The sequence below is a fragment of the Oncorhynchus keta genome, chromosome 10 (genome assembly GCF_023373465.1).
Source record: "Oncorhynchus keta strain PuntledgeMale-10-30-2019 chromosome 10, Oket_V2, whole genome shotgun sequence".
NCBI classification, from domain to species: Eukaryota; Metazoa; Chordata; class Actinopteri; order Salmoniformes; family Salmonidae; genus Oncorhynchus; species Oncorhynchus keta.
Window position 1 is genome coordinate 66,577,708 of NC_068430.1, and position 21,423 is coordinate 66,599,130.

Here is a 21,423-nt window from a genome sequence, read left to right on the forward strand (position 1 = left end):
AAATGAGAGATGTCACCTGGTGGGAACAAATGTTGGCAACAAATGGACCCACAGGAAAAACACCTTAGAAATAATATTCAATTGTCCACATGATAGAGCCATATAAGAGTTATAAGGTAACATGAGTAAATTACATCAGTTATCATTCAGCTGATGCAATCCTGTCAAAAGGGACATTTTACAGTATGCGACCACAACATTATTTATATATATATATATATATATATATATATATATATATATATATATATATATATATATATATATATATATATATAGACGGGGCTTGATCACCCGTCATCAGTTGTATGGGTGGTCCAGGGGTATGGGTGGTCCAGGGGTATGGGTGGTCCGTTAACGCTTCACCAGATTCCGGAACTATCTGGCCTTCTCAGTTAGTTCATATCCTGGACCTTCTCATCTACTGAGGTGGACACCACCTTCCCATCCACCATCTCCTCCACGATCACCCTCACCCGCTTCTGCATGTGTGGATTATACTCTGTGGAAAGAGCCACCAAACAGGAATTCATTCATTCATTCATTCATTGTGTGTATTATGGGGAACAACACATGATTCTTTCATTGATTCATTCATTTGATTAATTATTCTCTGCTTGCTCACCTTCCACCACTTCCTGGATTTGTTGTACTTCCTGGACCTTCTCGACCACGATCACTTTCCTGATCTCCTGTCTGGTCTCCACATTCCTACTGGTAGACACAGGCGAAGAACACTTGTGGTCAGCTAAACTCACCAACACACATCTTGATCTACTAGTTTGCAATCAGTGGTGTAACTTAAGTCATTTTTGGGGGTTTCTGTACTTTGTTATTTACATATTTGACTACTTTTACTTTTACCTTAAGAAAATATTGTACCTTTCCTCGACACCCAAAAGTGCTTGTTACATTTTGCATACTTAGTACAATTCACAAACTTATCAACCAAACATTCCTGGTCATCCCTACTGCCTTTGATCTGACGGACTCCCTAAACCGACATGCTTGGTTTGTTAGTTATGTCTGAGTGTTTGAGTGTGCGCCGGCTTTCCGTAAAAAAAAAAAAAAAAAGAAATGGTGCCATCTGGTTTGCTTAATATAAGGAATTTCCGGTGATTTCCACTTTTATTTTTGATACTTAAATATATTTTAAACCAAATACTTTTAGACTTTTACTCAATTAGAATTTTACTGGATGACTTTTACTTTTATTTGAATAATTCTCTGTTCAGGTATTTTTACTTTTATTCAAGTATGACATTTTCCACCACTGTTTGCAATGAGGTGCCAATAAACAGCTGTCATCCCCCCATCCCTTCTCCCTCCTTCTTTCCTGCCCCTCCATTATCCCCTCTCACCTGAGTCCCTCTCCATCCAGCAGCCTCCTGTACTCAGCGATCTCCATCTCCAGCCTCATCTTGATGTCCAGGAGGATCTGGTACTCAGAGGCCTGCTGCTGGATGCTGACGTTGAGCTGCTGCAGCTCCTCCTCCATGCTGTTGATACAAACCTGCAGCTGGCTCAGCTGGGAGCCGTGGCGGCCGTTTACATCAACGACGCTCTGCTCCAGGTACCCCTTCTAGGAATGTGTTTATGTTTGTATGGGATGAAGATGAAGGAAAGAAGGAGAGGGTAGTAGAAATGTATAAAGAGGGAGATGACGAAGGGTAGAGATAGTTAGATTAGTGTGCATAAAGTGTTAGAACACCTTGACATTAGACCACTGTGGAGGTCTGAAAACATCTAACAAACTTTGATTTTGGAGTGTACTGTTCTTTTAAGACCTAAAGGAATTCCATATTTTAGGAACAGAGTTAGGGTAAAGAGAAATGCTATATGTTTAGGGATGCTGATTCAGTAACATGGTTTGACATCATACCTGAGTGAGCAGGCCATGCAGTTCAATCTCCAGGCTCTGGAAGGTCCTCTTCAGGTCGGTCACCTGAGACTGAGAGGTCTTCATCTCTGTGGTGCTGGTGGTGATCTGGTTCTGAAGCACCTCCACCTGACACACACACACACACACACACCGTATTAGTCAAAAGTGTAGTACCACTTCACAAAATACATGTCAATTGTGCATCTCACAAAATACATGTCAATTGTGCCTCTCACCTTGCTCTCAAACCACTTGGCAGCATCTCTCTGGTTCTTCGTTATCATGCCCTCATACTGGGTCCTCATCTCCTCCAGCACCTTGCTCATGTCCACTGAGGAAGCACAGTCCATCTCCACATTCACAGCACCACAATGCAGCGTCCGCATCAAATGCATCTCCTAACAACAGGAAAAGGGGGACAAATTGTGCTATAATACCTGGGATTTGTAGATTTCTTATACAGATGGAAGGGCAAAAGCACCTGAAAACAATCAGTTACTCTATATTTGGGGACTAATAACAGTGAAGTTGCTCTGGATTTGTTGTGTGTGGGTTTTGCCCCCTTGTGGCCAAACATGGAAAGGTTTCAAACTCACTGAGAATTGATAAATAAATTGATTGTGCAAAAACTACAGGGGAAGCCATTGTGTCCAATTGAAAAACCACATGTGGCTGTCCTGGCACATTGGCACTTCAGCCAACAGCACAAGCGTTAAGATTTGAGTGTGTGAGGAGAAATTACCTCCTCGTGGTTCTTCCTGAGGTAGACCAGCTCCTCCTTCAGCCCCTCAATCTGTATCTCCAGTTCTGCTCTGGTGAGTGTAAAGCTGTCTAGGACTCCTCTCTCACGAGCCACATTCCCTTCCATCTTCATACGCATGTTAGCCTCCGTCTCTAACCTACAGGGGTTGAGGAAAGAAGAGGGCTTGATTAGTTCCTTCTCACAACAAACCAAGATACAACTTGCCCAACCATAAACTGATCCATAGCCCTGCCTACCCCCATGAACATTTCTGTAGATCTGGGAGGATTCAATCTACTCAATCTCAAACATATAGGCCAAGAGTTAGAAACAGAATCAGTACACTCACAGAGGCTGTGTACAGTACAAACAGGAAGTGTGCCTACTTCATCTTGAAGTCATCAGCTGCAAGTCTGGCATTATCCACCCGCAGGATCATCTGAGAGTTCTCCACAGACCTGGCTTGGATCTAGGAACAGGAGGACAGCCACAGTCAATGGGATGTAATAACAGAGTCAACTATGTATAGGATATCATGTGTTTAGATCAACAGATCTGGTTCATGTCTACTGTTCATTCATTTACAACAGAGCACAGTTTTTCGACAATCAACAAGATAAACATTGAGAGGCAATGGGAATTATACCCCTAATGTGGGACTTAAGTGCATGTCAGAGCAAAAACCAAGCCATGAGGTTGAAGGAATTGTTCGTAGAGTGCTGAGACGGGATTGGTTCGATGTCCTCAAGAACACAGTGGCTTCCATCATTCCTAAATGGAAGAAGTTTGAATCCACCAAGATTCTTCCTAGAGCTGCCCGCCCGGCCAAACTGAGCAATCTGGGGAGAAGGGCCTTGGTCAGGGAGGTGATGGTCACTCTGACAGAGCTTCAGAGTTCCTCTGTGGAGATGGGAGAACCTTCCAGAAGGACAGCCATCTCTGCAGCACTCCACCAATCAGGCCTTTATGGAAGAGTGGCCAGTCTGGAGAAAACCTGGCACTGTCCCTACGGTAAAGCATGGTGGTGGCAGCATCAAGCTGTGGTATGTTTTTCAACGGCAGGGACTGGGAGACTAGCCAGGACTGAGGCAAAGATGAACGGAGCAAAGTACAGAGAGATCCTTGATGAAAACTCTCTCCAGAGCACTCAGGACCTCAGACTGGGCAAAGGTTTACCTTCCAACTGGACAACAACCCTAAGCACACAGCCAAGACAATGTAGGAGTGGCTTTGGGACAAGTCTCTGAATGTCCTTGAGTGACACAGCCAGATCCTAGACTTGAACCCGATGGAACATCTCTGGAGAGACCTGAAAATAGCTGTGCAGAAACGCTCCCCATCAAATCTGACAGAGCTTGAGAGGATCTGCAGCGAAGAATGTGAGAAACTCCCCAAATACAGGTATGCCAAGCTTGTAGCGTCATACCCAAGAAGACTCAAGGCTGTAATCGATGCCAAAGGTGCTTCAACAAAGTACTTAGTAAAGGGTCTGAATACTTATGTAAATGTGAAATGTACATATTATTTTTAATACATTTGCTAAAGTTTCTAAAAACCTGTTTTTGCTTTGTTATGGGGTATTGTGGGTATATTGATGAGGGGGACAAGGCTGTAACTTAACAAAATGTGGAAATAGTCAAGGGGTCGGAATACTTTCCAAATGCACTGTAATTCATTCTAGTGACTCTTTCACAAACCTGCTGGCATCCTCTCAATCCTATCCCCACCTCCCTTCCCACTGGGCACAGACGTCAATTCAACGTCTATTCGATGTTGATTCAATATAATTACATTGAAATGTTGATTCAACCAGTGTGAGCCCAGTGGGTTGCTACATTAGACTACATTACCCAGAAGTACCTTGTTGCAGATGTCTGTGATGGTGCCATAGAACCCACTGGCGTCCTTCTTGTGAGTCGGTGATCTCATCTCGTAGAACTCTTTGATCTGCAACTCCAACTTGCTATTGGCTGCCTCTAGAGAGCGCACCTGTGTAAACAGGGAGTGGAGGGAATCAGTTCAGTTCATGTGTCTATCCGAAATGGCACCCTATTCCCTATATAGAACACTACATTTGACCAGAGCCCTATGGGCCCTGTTGTGCACTACATAGGAAATAGGGTGCCATTTGGGACGCATCCCATCACATTATGTGAATATGCACACTCCCATTACATAATCCCCAACATAATGGAATTTAAAATAAATGTTCAAATCCTGCTATGTTATTGTCCTCATCAATGGTGTAGAAATACTTTAAAGTACTACTTAAGTAGTTTTTTGGGGGTATCTTTACTTTACTTTACTTTACTAGTCATGTTTTTGACAACTGTTACTTTTACTCCACTACATTCCTAAAGGAAATAGTGTACTTTTTACTCCATAGATTTTCCCTGACACCCAAACGCACTCATTACACATTGAATGCTTAGCAGGAAAGGAAGTTCTCTTATCAAGAGTCATCCCTGGTCATCCCAAGTACCTATGATCTGGTGAACTCACTAAACCAACATGCTTTGTTTGTAAATGATGTATGAATGCCCCTGGCATTCTGTACAAAAAATGTTAATAACTAATTGTGCCTTCTGGGTTGTTTAATATAAGGAATGTGAAATGATTTACACTTTTACTTTTGATACTGAAGTATATTTTAGCAATTACATGTGTTGATACTAAAACCAAAGACTTTTGGAGTTTTACTGAAGTAGTATTTCACTGCATGACTTTCACTTATACTTGAGTCATTTTCTATTAAGGAATCCTTATGACAATGTGGTATTTGTTCCACCACTGGTCCTCATTATGTATTTAGGAACGTGCGTTTATAATAGTAATACAGGTGTGTCTTTTTAATAATGAGACTTTCCTTGGAGCTTTGCAGGCTAACGATGGGTAACTGCTTCTTCTCAATAGCAATTAGAAACATTAGAAACATTAATGATGGAATAAATAGTTTCAAGTTAAGTAAAAGTCCATTTACTGTCGCCTACTGTATTATCACATTTATTTGAACATTGTGGAGAGTATTGATGAAAGGGGTTATTTAAAAAAAAAGCTTTATATCAAAGATTAAAGATCACTTTCTCATAGCAGTTTTCTATATCATCGAATATGTTTTGTTCTGAAAAGATTGATCACCCTGCCTTGTCGTTCGTGCCTTGATTTTCGATCTCCACGCACATAATCTGGGTTGTGCGTAATATCGCGGAGCCCACCACATCTCCATCACTCTGCCTTACCTTTTCCAGGTAGGTGGCCAAACGATCGTTCAGATTTTGCATGGTATGCTTCTCGTTGGCACCGATAGTGATCTGGCCTGGCCCGTCCATAGGGAAAGTGGATTGAGAGATACGGGTGCCGTATCCCCCGGCACCTCCATATACACTCGGCGCGCGACTGCTCCCAACAGAGGACACGCTCATACGGGACATACCGCCTCCCAAACCGCTGGAAAACTGCATCCCACCGGACAAACTGAGGCCACTCGAACCGACACCGCTACGTGAGCTGTATCTACGGCTACTACTGCGACTGGCTACAATGGACATGGCGAGAGATGGTTTGGCGATGGGTCCTGGGAGGTTAAAGTGCGTTCTTCCGAGTTGGAGGCGTCAGGTAAAATAACCCCCTTCGTGTCCTCGAGCTTTTTATACAGTTGGATTAAGAATGATTGACTGCGTCACCTTTATTCCTTGGAATGAAGGTATGTCTAATTGTTTTGTTCAGTGGGTGGGTACAGGGCTTGCAACAACTATGTAACAAGATACATCAATAAGTTACTAAGTACTTCTAGGGAAATGAATGGTTCAGTAAAGGTTGTGGTTTATGAAGGACAGTGGGTTTGACAGGTATCGACTGGCAAGTCAGACAGCTTGAGAACGTTACTGGATGTGTTTTGTAAAGCTGACATGGTTTCAGATATCCATTTTCAATTACGTTTTGGTTTGTTTACTGAAATTGGCAATATTTGAATATATCTTTGTAGGCTAAATATTGTATTTGTTATGTTATTATTTTACCAAACTAAAATGTTGCACCAAGTCACTCGTTCACTTACATTTGATGTTTTTCTGTCATTCTATCCATTCGAAAAGATGGTCAGTAACAGTCATATTTTTGAAATGTAGATAACCATTATGAACTGTTCGTAAATTCAACAAAGTCAATTGTGTTACTTTGTCTACTCAGTATACTTGCTCTCAGATTAGTTGGTTTGAATAGTGTGTTCAATCATTGTCAAAGATGTGTATCAGGTATTCTTACTATTTTGAGTATAAGTCACTTTGAAGATTTTCTCATTCTTTCTTTCTGACTTCAAAGATGTCCTGTTCAGTAACTATTCCCTTGTTTGAAATATGAATAAACCTCATAATTCCTCACATTCCATTTTGCCTACTCAGTACTTGCTCTCAGATGTTGGTTTGGATAGTGTGTTTTGTTCAAGGGACAAATGCAAAACAGCCACATAACAGCCTGAGTAAGTTTCATTCCAAAACGCTCTATATCCATTTTCAGAAATGTTGGTCAATTAGCTTTTATTGTTTAAAGACATTATGAAAGAGATTGGTGTGTTTTTTCACTATCTAATGAGGTTGTTCAATGACATACATGTGTTTCTTACTACTGTTAGTTTTCACAGTCAAATGTAACCTATTTTTTTAATAGAAAGAAATGTACAAATTATACATTTGTGACATCAATATTTAAAAATGTTTTACAAAAATAATATTCACTATAGTCAATATCTGTATGTAGAATGTTTACATTTGACATTTTAGTCATGACAGATGGTCTAATCCAGAGCGATTTACAGAAAGTGCATTAATTTCAAACTAGCTAGGTGAGACAACCACATCTCATCTAGCACATAGCGTTCTGAGAACCACATTTCTTAGAGCTTGGTGAGAGTGTGGTAGTCCTGTGGCTATTTTGCATACAACCTTCTCATAAAGCCGGGCTTCCCAAACTTGTTTTGGCCCATGACCTCATTTTGATATCAAAAAAATGTTTGCGACCCCACCATGTAAAAAAAAAAGGTGATGTAATCAGCGGTCAATGTTTACTTTTTTAATTGAGGCTGTGACAGTCTATTACAAATAAGTCTGACAATACTTTTGACAGTATTTCAATCTGAAGGAAGTATGGTTTGAAGTGACTGAACACATCAGAAAGGTATTGGAAAGTTTAGAAGATCATTAGTCAATCATTTTTCATGATCTTCTGTGTAGAAAAGAACATCATCATTGATGAGGATAGAGGGGGGTGATGTTCTTAGCCAAAGACACGACAGAGGGAAACATAAAACCATGTATGTGTTCCTGAGTCTTGTCTTTCAGTGATGGAGTCATAATATTTTGGAGCTTAAACCATTCAAAAGATAGTCACATTTCACACTTGCGGCTACTGTACAATAGTTTATTGACGTAACCCCAGTTCTATGAACCAAGCGCAATCTTTTTGATTTATTTTAGAGTTTCTCTCTCCATTTTTTTTATCAGGCAACCCGTTGTTTGGGAACGCTGCCATAACATTTCCTACAGGTTTCCTCGTGGTTCTATTTAAAGTTATGTTCTCAGATTGTTCAGAGATCGTTAAGAAACAACGTTCTTCTGTTGGACTTTCAGTACTTCAGCAAAACGTTTTCTGAAGGTTTCCTCATGGTTCTATTTAAAGTCATGTTTGCAGACTGTTCAGAGAATGTTAGGAAACAACTTCAATTCTTCAGCATAACGTTTTCTGCAGGTTTCCTCGTGGTTCTATTTAAAGTTATGTTCTCAGATTGTTCAGAGAACGTTAAGAAACAACGTTCTTCTGTTGGACTTTCAGTACGGTAAGGTGTGTTTTGGCCTGCCCACTAATTGGCCACACCTGATCTTAATGAGTGCTTGTTTCCTTTGAAATAGGATCCGTTTGAATAAACTAAAATGAACAGCTATGTATGAGTAAAAAAACATGGCATGCTAGCTCCATCCTGGTGGCGCAGTGGACTAATTCCATGGATACATCAGAAGATCATAGGTTTGAATCTCACAGATGCCATACCACAATAACAAATACATGTTTGTATCAGGACTCAGGATAAGACCCAGATGCAGTCAGTTTGAATCACAAATGTTTATTTACAAAGCAGGGGGCAGGCAAATGACAGGTCAAGGGCAGGCAGAGGTCAGTAATCCAGGGCAGAGTCAGTAAGGTACAGACCAACAGGCAGACTCAGGGTAAAGGCAGGCAGAATGGTCAAAACAGGGACTAGAGAGAACAGGAGTACAGGAAAAACACGCTGGTAGTCTTGACGAGACAACAGTAGAACAGCAGAGGGGCTAAGAATCTTAGAGATGGGGCAAGGGCCGATAAAATGGGGTGAACGTTTGCAGGACTCCACCCGGAGTGGCAGATCCCGAGTGGACAACCATATCCTCTGCCCGAGACGATAATGGGGAGTCGGGGGTCCGGTGGTGGTCCGCCTGTCATCAATACCTGGAGGTGGTCTTGAGAAGGCCTGGCTCTCTTCCAGGTATGGTGACAGAGGCGGACAAACATCTGGGCTGAGGGTATGCTGACCTCTTCCCTCTTGCTCAGGGAAGAGCAGGGGGCTGATAACCCAATTAACACTCGAAATGTGAAAGACTAGTGGCTGAGCAGGGGAGGGTGTTGCGGGCGTATTCCACCCACATGGTTGCTGGCTCAAGGTGGTGGGGTTGGCGGGGACGAGGAAACGAAGAGTCGTCTCCAGGTCCTGATTGGCTCACTCCAACTGGCCGTTAGACTGGGGGTGAAACCCGGAGGATGGCAGACTTAGGAGACTCTCCGGGGAACTCGGGTAACCTCGGATTTTCTCTGGAATTTAGGCCCCAGGGACTTCCGGGATTGGGATTGGGATCCTTGGGTGAGCAAGTGGGACCGGAAGCAGACCTCCTACTCTATATCATCTACTGCATCTTTATGTAATACATGTATCACTAGCCACTTTAACTATGCCACTTTGTTTACATACTCATCTCATATGTATATACTGTACTCAATACCATCTACTGTATCTTGCCTATGCCGCTCTGTACCATCACTCATTCATATATCTTTATGTACATATTCTTTATCCCCTTACACTTGTGTCTATAAGGTAGTAGTTTTGGAATTGTTAGCTAGATTACTTGTTGGTTATTACTGCATTGTCAGAACTAGAAGCACAAGCATTTCGCTACACTCGCATTAACATCTGCTAACCATGTGTATGTGACAAATAAAATTTGATTTGATTTGATTTGCACATTCCCATAGACGGCCATCGGTCCTGATGGTCAAGGCGATGAGCAAATCGAGATCTGTAGGCAGCTCCCGGGCTGTGAGCTTGTATAATCCGTGAAGGAACTTGTCAAACAGGGATTCCGGGTTCCAGGCACTCTCAGCAGAGAACATTCAAGGCATGGTCATGGCGTTCCGTCAAGTTCTGGAATCCTTCCATAAGACCTGGAAGTATATCCTCGTTTCTCCCAATGGTGGCTCCTTTGAAGGAGACTGCGTTGCAGAGCTGGTCTGAGTCTGCTGGGTCAGACCCAGATGCAGACAGTTCAAATCACCGATGTTTATTTACAAAACAGGGGGCAGGCAAATTACAGGTCAAGGGCAAGCAGAAGTCGGCAATCCAGGGCAGAGTCAGTAAGGTACAGAAGGGCGGGCTCGGGGCAGGCAGAGGTCAGCAATCCAGGGCAGTGTCACAAAGGTACAGGCAGGGTCATGGCAGGCAAAGTGGTCAAAACTGGAAGAACTAGAAAACAGGGACTAGAGAGAACAGGTGTACGGGAAAAACACGCTGGTAGGCTTGACGAGACAAGACAATATGGCAACAGACAAACAGAAAACACAGGTATAAATGTACGGGGGCTAATGGGGAAAATGGGAGGGGCTTGGAGACAAGCACAAGACAGGTGAAACAGATCAGTGTGACAGTTAGCACGATTAATGCCTAAGTAAATAAATGTCTATCTTTGCTTGGAGTTGGAAACAACTGAACTAGCACTGTAATTTAACCTCTCTTGGGTAGGGGCAGTATTTCCACATCCAGATGAGAAGCGAGCCCAAAGTAAACTGCCTGTTACTCAGGCCCAGAAGCTAGGATATGCCTATAATTGGTAGATTTGGATAGAAAACACTCTAAAGTTTCTAAAATTGTGAGAATTATGTCTGTGAGTATAACATGGCAGGTGAAACCCCGAGGACAAACCATCTCCAAATAAATAAATGTCAGCCTACCACTGTTTTCAATGGCCATCACTTTTATTATAAGTCGAAATCCTCCCAGATTGCAGTTCCTAGGGCTTCCACTAGATGTCAACAGTCTTTAGAAAGAGTTTCAGGCTGGTTTCTGGAAAAATTAGCCAGAAATGGTTGTTTATCTAGTTAGCTCAAATTTTGGCTGTAGTGTTTCCAAGAGCATGGAAGAGAGCGCGTTCTTTGGTATTTTTCTCCAGTAAAGACAGAAACGATTCTTTCTTAAATTGTATCATTTATTTACGTATTAGGGTACCTAAGGTTGGATTACAAACGCTGTTTGACTTGTTTTGAAAAGTTTATTAGTAACGTTTGGGATTCATTTTGTATGCATTTTGATGGAGGGAAACTGGGTGGATTATTGACAGAAGCGCGCCAGCTAAACTGAGTTTTTATGGATATAAAGAAGGACATTATCGAACAAAAGGACCATTTGTGATGTATCTGGGACCTTTTGGAGTGCCAACAAAATAAGATCATCAAAGGTAAGGCATTTATTATATCGCTATTTCTGACTTTCGTGGAGCACCTGCCTGGTTGAAATATGTTTTTCATGCTTTTGTAAGCAGGGCGCTGTCCTCAGATAATGTCTTATTGAAACATACATGTTCTCAGAACGTTATTTCATTACCTTCAAACATTAATAAAATCTCTCAGAAAAACATTCAGGGAACCACAGTAAAACGTTCTCAGAACCTCCCTGCAACGTAAACATGTCTGTTCCCAATATAGGAGAATAGTTCCCTTTCGTTTAAAAAACGGTCTGTTTTAATGGTCAGGAAATGTATGGCTTTGTTCCCAGAACCAAAAACATACATTCCCACAACTTCCAATGAAACACATTTGCTAGCTGGGATATCACTGTGAAATATACAGGATACAAACATTCCATTCAAGCTAAACAATGTTGTTTTTTTTTAATTCAACAAAAAAAAAACATTTTTATAATCTCAAATCTAGGAATGAACAATCTGAGAACATTCATATTTTAATAGCACACGAAGGTACCATAAGCAATCATTTCTGATTTTAAAAAAACACTGAAAAACTTGTGGATATAGCGTTTTGGAAATAAACTTTTCAAATACATCTCCATGATCAAATAAAATTATGTCTACTGATGGCCAGCTGGATCTTTACTTTCCTACATCCTGAGGCTGGTTTTCAGTCAAACCTGTACAGTATGTTTACACACTGTCTTAGTTTAATCAAATGTGTCCAAGCTCACACACTAATTCTGAAAACCATCAAGCATCAACCTGTTAGAGGAGTCTGTAGTTGGATTGTTACAGTTGTGAAAACCATTCTGATTTTATTTGAATTCGGGGGAAATGAGCTGCTGTGTAAGCACTGCAAGGCAGGTTAGACTGAATTGAGCTATGCCTCTTCCATGTAATGATGATGAATGAGTTCTACCTTGTCAGAGCATGAACAGACATATCCCAAAGGCCTTTTCACCTGAACAAATATCATCAGTGATAAATAACACACAGATATGCCTTCAGAAAGTATTCACACCCCTTCACTTATTCCACATGTGTTTGTGTCACAGACTGAATTCAAAATTGAATTTAAAAAATGCAAAATACCCCATAATGACAAAGTGAAATCATGTTTTTTGAAATATTTGCACATTTATTGAAAATTAAATACGGAAATATCTCATTTACATAAGTATTCACACCACTGGGTCAGTACATGTTAGAATCACCTTTGGCAGCGATTACAGCTGTGAGTCTTTCTGGGTCTAAGAGTCTCTAAGAGCTGTAAAATATTTGCACATTATTATTTTTTAAATTCTTCAAGCTCTGTCAAGTTGGTTGCTGATCAGTGCTAGTCAGCCATTTTCAAGTCTTGCCATAGATTTTCAAGCCGATTTAAGTTTGAAAAAACTGTAACTAGGCCACTCAGGAACATTCAATGTCGTCTTGGAAAGCAACTCCAGTATATATTTGGCTTTGTGTTTTACAGGCTGACTACACCTCTCGCATCGCGTGCATGAGCATTGCAAAAATACATTTAGAAATATATATTATTAAATTATTGCACCCACACTGCTTGTGCGCATCAACAAGCATTTGTGTTGCCAAGGGCTAAAATAGAAGTCAGTTCTATTTGTGACGCAGATCGCATTGCACGTCCTGCCTCTCCCATCTCCTCCTTGGTTTATAGAAGCAAGTACCCACGTGCCATCTCCTCATTGGTTATACCCACTTGGGTGACTGTAAGACGAACAAGGTCAGTGGCAGTAATACACCTAATTTATGAAAGTTGCCAATCGCAATATAAAGTCAAGAGAAGAAAAGGCCTGGAAGGAGAAGAGATGACTAGAAACGATTCGGTTGACCGTTTTATGTGTGGATTAATTGGCAGAGTAGAGGATCTGGTGCATTTCAGGTAAAATAACAACTCAATGTTTATATCCCAGGACAAATTAGGTAGCAACAGCAAGCTAGCTAAATAGGAGAAATTAGCTAGCAAGTGCAAGCTAGCTAGCTAAATTGCCATAAATGTTTCATGTTTTTCGACCTGTCCCCAAATGAATATAATTGGTTCAGAGTTTGTTTTGATATTTTAACCTGCGTGTCATGATCGCATTTGGTGTAGGGGGACAAAATACATTTATGCACGATGGCACACGATGGCGCACGATAGCGTGCGCGCGCAGCTAGCCGGTTTGGTTCTGTGTTAGGTTATTGTCCTGCTGAAAGGTGAATTTGTCTCGCAGTGTCTGTTGGAAAGCAGACTGAACAAGCTTTTACTCTAGGATTTTGCCTGTGCTTAGCTCTATTCAGTTTATTTTTAACCAGAGTCCTTGCCGATGACAAGCATACCCATAACATGATGCAGCCACCACCATGTTTTAAAATATGAAGAGTGGTAATCAGTGATGGGTTGGATTTGCCCCAAACATAATGCTTTGTTTTTAGGACAATTTCTTTGACACGTTTTTGCAGTTTTATGTTAGTGCCTTATTGCAAACATGATGCATGTTTTGGAATACTTTTATTATGTACAGGGTTCCTTCTTTTCACTCTGTCATTTAGGATAATGTTGTGGAGTAACTACAATGTTGTTGATCCATCCTCACTTTTCTGCTATTGCTACAATTAAAAGCTCTGTAACAGTTTTTAAGTCACCACTGGCCTCATGGTTAAATCCCTGCGTAGATTCCTTCCTCTCCTGGCAACTGAGTTAGAAAGGATGTCTGTATCTTTGTAGTGTCTGGGTGTATTGATACACCATCCAAAGTATAATTAATAGCTTCACCATGCTCAAAGGGACACTCAATGTCTGCTTTTTTTAAAATTTACCCATCTACCAATAGGTGCCCCTCTATGCGAGGCATTGGAAAATTCCCTGGTCTCCGTGGCTGAATCTGTGTTTGAAATTCACTGCTTGACAGAGGGACCTTACAGATAATTGTATGTGTCTGGTACAGAGATGAGGTAGTCATTCAAAAATGATATTGAACCCTATTATTGTACACAGGGTGAGTCCATGCAACTTATTATGTGACTTGTTAAGCAATTATGTACTCCTGGATTTATTTAGGCTTGCCATAACAAAGGACCTGAATACCTATTGACTCAAGACATTTCAGCTTTTCACTTTTAATGAAATAATAAAAACATAATTCCACTTTCACATTATGGGGTATTTTGTGTAGGCCAGTGACACAACATTTTAATTGTAGCAATTTTAAATCCAGGATGTGATGCAAAATGTGTAAAAGGTCAAGGGGTGTGAATACTGACATTTGACATTTTTTACCTCTCAAAAGGTCAAATCGTTCATACACGGTGAACCCACAAGACGACGTGATGAATGATCCTCATGCCTCGCTAGGTAAGCTCATCCCCATCAAGACTTCACTGTCACTATCCTCAAACCACCACCTATTGAAACCCCAAAGCCCCCTCATTCAGCCAATAGACTGTATATTAAACAAACACTTAACTTCATGGCCTCTATGTATTCTCTGGTGACCCTAAAGGTTAAAAAGGAGTGTTTGACTTGATTATTCTTTGGCACCGTGTGTCAGAGGGTATATCCAAGTAATGTCTGGGAAACCAAGACACCATCGCGTGCCTAATCACTTGGCAGGCCTTCTGCTATTTCTAATGTTTTCTTTGGTTCTATTATCACAGGTAGAGCTATGTATGTTCTGCCTTGATTAGCATAAGACGGTAACAAAAGCGAAAGGGTGAGTCCTCTGTCTTTGGCCTACGTTCAATTCCTTCCAAATGTAAGCTGGAAAGCCTGTGTGTCTGTGATATTATGATAAAGAAAGTTTGGAGGGGAGTGGTATACCTCCTTTACTGGAAGTTACAGCAGTAAAAAAGAGGGACACAGCACAATTTAGAGGGCTGGAGGTGGGAGGACTCTAACAAAATTGGTTTATTTCTAATCTAGGACATCAACAATCTTTGTGCTTTTTTAAAATGTAATTATCCTTTTCATTTCCCTTTAATGATCAGTTTCTCCATAACACTCTCTTCCACACCCACATCTCAAAACTAAATGAACAACATCTCAAACATACCTTAATTATCCCAGTTACCACACACACACCCCAGTTACCACACACACACCCCCAGTCTTCATAAGAATGAGCCTCCTATACATTCTTATCATCCTTGGAGTGCCAGAAACTGACAGACTGGCTTCCAGTTTTTCTATGTACATTAGTTGATACTTTACATTCTTGTGAAGTGCACAATGTAAAGAGACATCAGGTCCATGTTAAACCATTATCACTTGTTTCCTATTTCCATAACAGCATATCACTTTGGCTGTGGTATCCTGACAACAATTCCAGTGTTTAAAAAAAGTATAATATTGACAAGCTTCATTGACAACATTCTAAACGGATATCATATCTGTATGACTTGAATTACAATTTTTTTTAAGCTTTTAAAGAATATAATATACACAGAAGATATTTCCTTGACTATTTAGAAAATCTATAGGTAAACAACTCTAATGTTGGTTCCAGTCAATGATGCCCTCTTTAGTCCAGATAAGAGTGTTGGATGTACGTCATCACACACTGTCCACTTGGCTACGCCATAACGATATCGCTGTCATAATAGTTTTATAACTAGGTCTATATTAAGAACAACAGTAATGATATGGTGCCTTTGTGTTTCAAATGTGTTTCTAAGTGATGGACAACTTGCCCTTTTTTTCATGGCATATTTAATGACCGATTCATGGTTTTCCTTGCATGTCAGTTGTGAGTTGGGGGACCTTGGCCTTGGATACAGGTGTTATGACAGGGTTGTAGACTTCTGTAACAACAACCACTATTGAATATCTGAGTTATACTTTATTGTCTCTAATTTCCAGGTGAACGATTAGAATATTGATGCGCCCCATTCTGGCACCAAGCATCCATTACGCATGGACTTTCCATCGTCTTTTTCAATCAATCAAGGGATCCATCTTGGACATTGTTATCAGATATTGCTCTTTTACCATATTGGCTACATAGACCTTTGTGTATAAAAGACCTGACATAGAGAGCTGGCAATATCATTCGCACTTGCTGACTTCGTTTAGTACAAACTGTTACGTACGATCACTTCTCTTTTAAGGTAATTGCCACTGTCATTTTCACACAAAAAATAGCTTTTTGCATTCCCTACTTTCAATAATCTAAAGCTATATTGTAAGAAAACTCTTATTCTGTGTCCAGGCATGGCAATGAGTGGATTGTTGGTGTGCGTCCTCATGGCAGCGCTAGTGGGGGTTGGTTTGACATTACCCGTATCCAAGTCGGATGGCAACACCAAACAGGGTGGGATACTGCCACAGCTACTGGCCAGGAGGGAGGCAGTGAGGAATTCTGCGGAGAACATCGCTAAGCGGGAGCAAGACCCTCAAACGAGCATAGCACGGATGGAGAGGATGTCGCACCTGTCGGAGGACCAGCGCGAGTTCATGTCCAAACAAATCATGCAGGCCATCTCAGGTAAGTGGTGGTGTCGAGTCAAGTGCATGTGTGAGAGAGAAAGAAAGATGGCAACATCTTCTGTGGCACATTTGAAGTGCATCGTTGTTCGCTTGAACACTTTAAATCCACAATTAACTTTTCTGTTTGGTTCATGTAGGTTTGTATTGTTCGCAGAGATGATGAACGAGTGTCCGGACCGGGACTACCAAGGATGGGTAGACTTTGGACGGCGGAGTGCAGAGTAGAGATGTACCACAGGCACATCTTCAGTTACTCAGGAATCCATTCCTATTTGAAGTAGATTGTATATTTTAATTGGATTATGTCATGAGTTTTGATTTTAATCCAAGTGTCATAATAAACATGTTTGCAGTATGTATGTCTACGGACATTTCTTGATTTCATTTAGGACAATGGGCGGGTTTCCATTTAGGATATGGGTTGGTTTCCCGGACACAGAATCTACATGAAGTATTCTTTCTAGTCTAGGACAAGGCTTAATGTGTCCGGGGAAACTTGTATTGTGCTTCCCTTGCCAGCCACAAAATGAAGGAAATTAGAAGGGGGATGGGGGGATTTCGGCATGGCTATTTTCTTTGCTGCGAAAGCCCCCCCGCAAAAAATTCAATCTTTGCATAATAAGATATAAGATGACAATAAATCAAAGGCAATAAATAATATAAACAAATATTGGAAAGCTGTAACAGCTCGACTAAACATTTGGTCCACTTTTTATGGAAAGTTTTCCAGATGATCCGTCACCTGGAATTTAAACCTAACCTAGTCCTGACAGGCAGGGCAGACATAATCCTCCAATGATGTGACGGTCTTCATACAGGACTGTTGGAACCATCGTGGGCAGCGGTCACAACCAATCTGAAATGTATGATGAAAAATGTTAATATATTTAAAACATTAAATACATTTTCTTGAATTACAATTATTTCATTTTCAGACAAAGAGGATAATACTGCCTCTAGAAATATTACTGCTTATAGAAATTCTTACTCCTAAAAATGTGCCTTTAGAAGTGAACAAACAATTACCTATCTAGTGTCTTCCTCATTATTGTCCACTTCCCTCCAGAAGTGGCATAGTTGGCTCACGTCATCTCGCAAAACATAATGTCAAGTAGTCTATACATCTTTACATGTATTTTTCTGAGCACACAGGGAACAAGGTAATAGTATAGGTTTCTTGTAACGGAATTATTTATATACACGTGTTTAGTGGCCATATAGTCAGAAGAAGATTCATATTAAATGTTTTTTTTTTTATCTACAATTATATTAAATTAGAAGGAGGAGAGTGACTGCTATTTCTTCTCTCATGATGTTACATCTTTGTCCGTATTTGAAAAGACAACTAACTCCTCCTTCAGAACACATTCAGCAAACTGGGGAATTATTTTTTATTGCCATGTCAGTTATCCCCAACTAATTTATGTTACACTTAAGATTCTAATTCGAAGCATAAAACGACGCAGCTATAATATAATTTGACTGTTCTGTTTGGCCTTTTAGTCAGTATACTTTCAGTAGGTTAATTGTACATTACTTACACTGTCATCCTTACTTTCAAGGCAAATACCCCACAAGAAGTAACATCTTGTTGCCATGGGTGAGGAAGGGTACCACATGACCATCTGATAATACACCCCTTCTCTCTCAGGAATGATCTGAGGGGGGGGGGTTGATGGAGGTGCTGGGGTGTGTCCTATTGAGGGCGAATGGACCTATTGGCGTGGGGATTCTTCATGGAGGCACATTCCATCATAGTTTTGTTTATTATATTATTATACGTTTTTTTTTTTGGGGGGGGATTTTACCCCTTTTTCTCCCCAATTTCGTGTCATCCAATTGTTGTAGTAGCTACTATCTTGTCTCATCGCTACAACTCCCGTACGGGCTCGGGAGAGACGAAGGTTGAAAGTCTTGCGTCCTCCGATACACAACCCAACCAAGCCGCACTGCTTCTTAACACAGTGCGCATCCAACCCGGAAGGATGTTTTGGTCGAGCTCTCTCCAGACATTTTTTCGAGACAGACACCTATAGAATTTACATCGCCTCCTGATGAATTGTATCGCTTATTAACGTGTACTAATACCTAAAGTTGCATTAGAAAAGTATTTCGAAGTGTTTTGTGAAAGTTTATCGTCGACTTTTTGAATTTAAAAAAATGACGTTACGTTATGAAATGCTATTTTTTTCAGTTTATCACACAGTCTTCATAGATCGATATCTAGGCTATATATGGACCGATTTAATCGAAAAAAAGACCCAATAGTGATTATGGGACATCTAGGAGTGCCAACAAAGAAGATGGTCAAAGGTAATGAATGTTTTATATTTTATTGTGCGGTTTGTGTAGCGCCGAATATGCTAATTATTTTGTTTACGTCCCCTGCGGGTCTTTTGGGGTGTTACATGCTATCAGATAATAGCTTCTCATGCTTTCCCCGAAAAGCATTTTAAAAATCTGACTTGTTGCCTGGATTCACAACGAGTGTAGCTTTAATTCAATACCCTGCATGTGTATTTTAATGAACGTTTGAGTTTTAACTAATACTATTAGCATTTAGCGTAGCGCATTTGCATTTCCAGAGCTCTAGATGGGACGCCTGCGTGCCAGGTAGGAGCAAGAGGTTAACAAACCTCCAGATGAGCGTCAATGTCATACAACTCTCCTTCCGTGGCCTCCAACTGCTCTTAAATGTAAGTAAAACTAAATGCATGCTCTTCAAACGATCGCTGCCGGCACCTGCCCGCCCGTCCAGCATCACTACTCTGGACGGTTCTGACTTAGAATATGTGGACAACTACAAATACCTAGGTGTGTTATGCTGGTGAATGAGGACCCAAAAGCGACTTGGCGAAAACAGAGTCATTATTCCAGTAAAGGATATAAGCAATACTCCTGGACAATCAGAGCAGAAAACAAAACATAAAAAACTTAAATCCACTCGTAGTGACGAGGACAGACTGGAGACTCGACCATTAACTGTAGGTTGCCTCGGGAAGGCACCGACCGTAGCAGACTCAGACACCTGCTCAAACGCAGCATCTGAAGGAGACAAGATACGACAGGGCGAGACAAAGACACAGCACAGCGAACATCCTACAAGGATCCGACAAGGACAGAAGCGGAAAACAAGGGGAGAAATAGGGACTCTAATCAGAGGACAAAATAGGGGACAGGTGTGAAAAGACTAAATGAGTGAGTTAGGAGAATGAGGAACAGCTGGGAGCAGGAACGGAACATAGAGAGAGGAGAGAGAGGGAGGGGGAGAGAGAGGGATAGAAAAAGGGAACGAACCTAATAAGACCAGCAGGGGGAAACGAACAGAAGGGAAAGCATAATGACAAGACAATATAAGACAAAACATGACAGTACCCCCCCACTCACCGAGCGCCTCCTGGCGCACTCGAGGAGGAACACTGGCGGCCACGGAGGAAATCATAGATCACAAACGGTACAGCACGTCCCGAGAAAGAACCCAACTCCTCTCCTCAGGCCCGTAACGGAAGACGAAGAAGAGGGAATCTAGGGCTACTACTCTAAAAAAAATGAGACACGGGTAGAGAACTGTAAGCTTTAGAGCAAACAGGACCAAACAGGCCAGGAGAGTAACAACTAGGGACAGACTGAGACACAGCAAGGCTAAGACCAGGAACAGGAGAGAGGCGGTGGCTGTGGACAGACTGAGACACAGCAAGTGCAGGAAAGATGCGGTGGCTGGGGACAGACTGAGACCCAGCAAGACCAGGAGCAGAAGCAGAAAAAAAATTACCAGACTTATTCTGCGCGCAGTCCGAACAAGCAGCCACGAAACGGCGCGTGTCACGCTCCTGAGTAGGCCACCAGAACCGCTGGCGAATAGAAGCAAGCGTACCCCGAACGCCGGGGTGGCCAGCTAACTTGGCAGAGTGCGCCCACTGAAGAACAGCCAGACGAGTAGAGACAGGAACGAAAAGAAGGTTACTAGGACAAGCGCGTGGCGACGGAGTGTGGGTGAGTGCTTGCTTAACCTGTCTCTCAATTCCACAGACAGTCAACCCGACAACACGCCCATCAGGAAGAATCCCCTCGGGATCGGTAGAAGCCACAGAAGAACTAAAGAGACGGGATAAAGCATGAGGCTTGGTGTTCTTAGTACCCGGGCAATAAGAAATAACGAACTCGAAACGAGCGAAAAACAACGCCCAACGAGCATGACGCGCATTCAGTCGTTTGGCAGAACGGATGTACTCAAGGTTCCTTTGGTCAGTCCAAACAACAAAAGGAACGGTCGCCCCTCCAACCACTGTCGCCATTCGCCTAGGGCTAAACGGATGGCGAGCAGTTCGCGGTTAGCCACATCATAGTTACGTTCCGACGGCGACAGGCGATGAGAAAAATACGCGCAAGGGTGGACCCCATCGTCAGTCTCGGAGCGCTGGGACAGAATGGCTCCCACGCCCACCCCGACGCGTCAACCTCGACAATGAACTGTTTAGTGACGTCAGGTGCAACAAGGATAGGAGCGGATGCAAAACGCTTCTTGAGGAGATCAGAACAACAATCATACGAC

The 21,423-nt window shown here is 41.7% G+C and overlaps 2 protein-coding genes across 8 annotated transcripts in view; one reads left to right on the forward strand and one right to left on the reverse strand.

The window, feature by feature from the left end:
* The window catches only part of LOC118389261 (keratin, type I cytoskeletal 42-like), a 68,035-nt gene extending 61,105 nt beyond the window's left edge, over positions 1-6,930 (reverse strand). The window contains exons 1-9 of one of the 6 annotated variants that reach the window (XM_052527710.1): positions 5,864-6,888; positions 4,485-4,613; positions 3,011-3,093; positions 2,625-2,781; positions 2,119-2,280; positions 1,883-2,008; positions 1,362-1,582; positions 626-711; positions 277-502 (exon numbers count right to left, since the gene is read on the reverse strand). In XM_052527710.1, coding sequence (XP_052383670.1) covers positions 396-502; positions 626-711; positions 1,362-1,582; positions 1,883-2,008; positions 2,119-2,280; positions 2,625-2,781; positions 3,011-3,093; positions 4,485-4,613; positions 5,864-6,172 — 1,380 coding nt within the window. In that variant the 5' untranslated portion in view covers positions 6,173-6,888 and the 3' untranslated portion in view covers positions 277-395. Of the gene's footprint in view, positions 1-276; positions 503-625; positions 715-1,361; positions 1,583-1,882; positions 2,009-2,118; positions 2,281-2,624; positions 2,782-3,010; positions 3,094-4,484; positions 4,614-5,863 lie in introns of those variants that run through there. The other 5 variants (XM_052527706.1, XM_052527711.1, XM_052527707.1 and 2 more) reach the window with 5 other exon arrangements.
* Positions 6,931-13,132: 6,202 nt separating this feature from the next.
* Positions 13,133-17,220, forward strand: LOC118389262 (cholecystokinin-like). 2 transcript variants are annotated; one of them, XM_035779148.2, is made up of 4 exons: positions 13,133-13,289; positions 14,677-14,741; positions 16,594-16,869; positions 17,026-17,220. In XM_035779148.2, exons 1-4 carry the CDS (start codon positions 13,216-13,218, stop codon positions 17,094-17,096), a joined length of 486 nt encoding a protein of 161 aa, XP_035635041.2. In that variant the 5' UTR covers positions 13,133-13,215; the 3' UTR covers positions 17,097-17,220. The 2 variants fall into 2 exon arrangements, with proteins under 2 accessions (XP_035635041.2, XP_052384917.1); XM_052528957.1 differs by having other exon boundaries at positions 17,009-17,164.
* Positions 17,221-21,423: the final 4,203 nt, after the last annotated feature.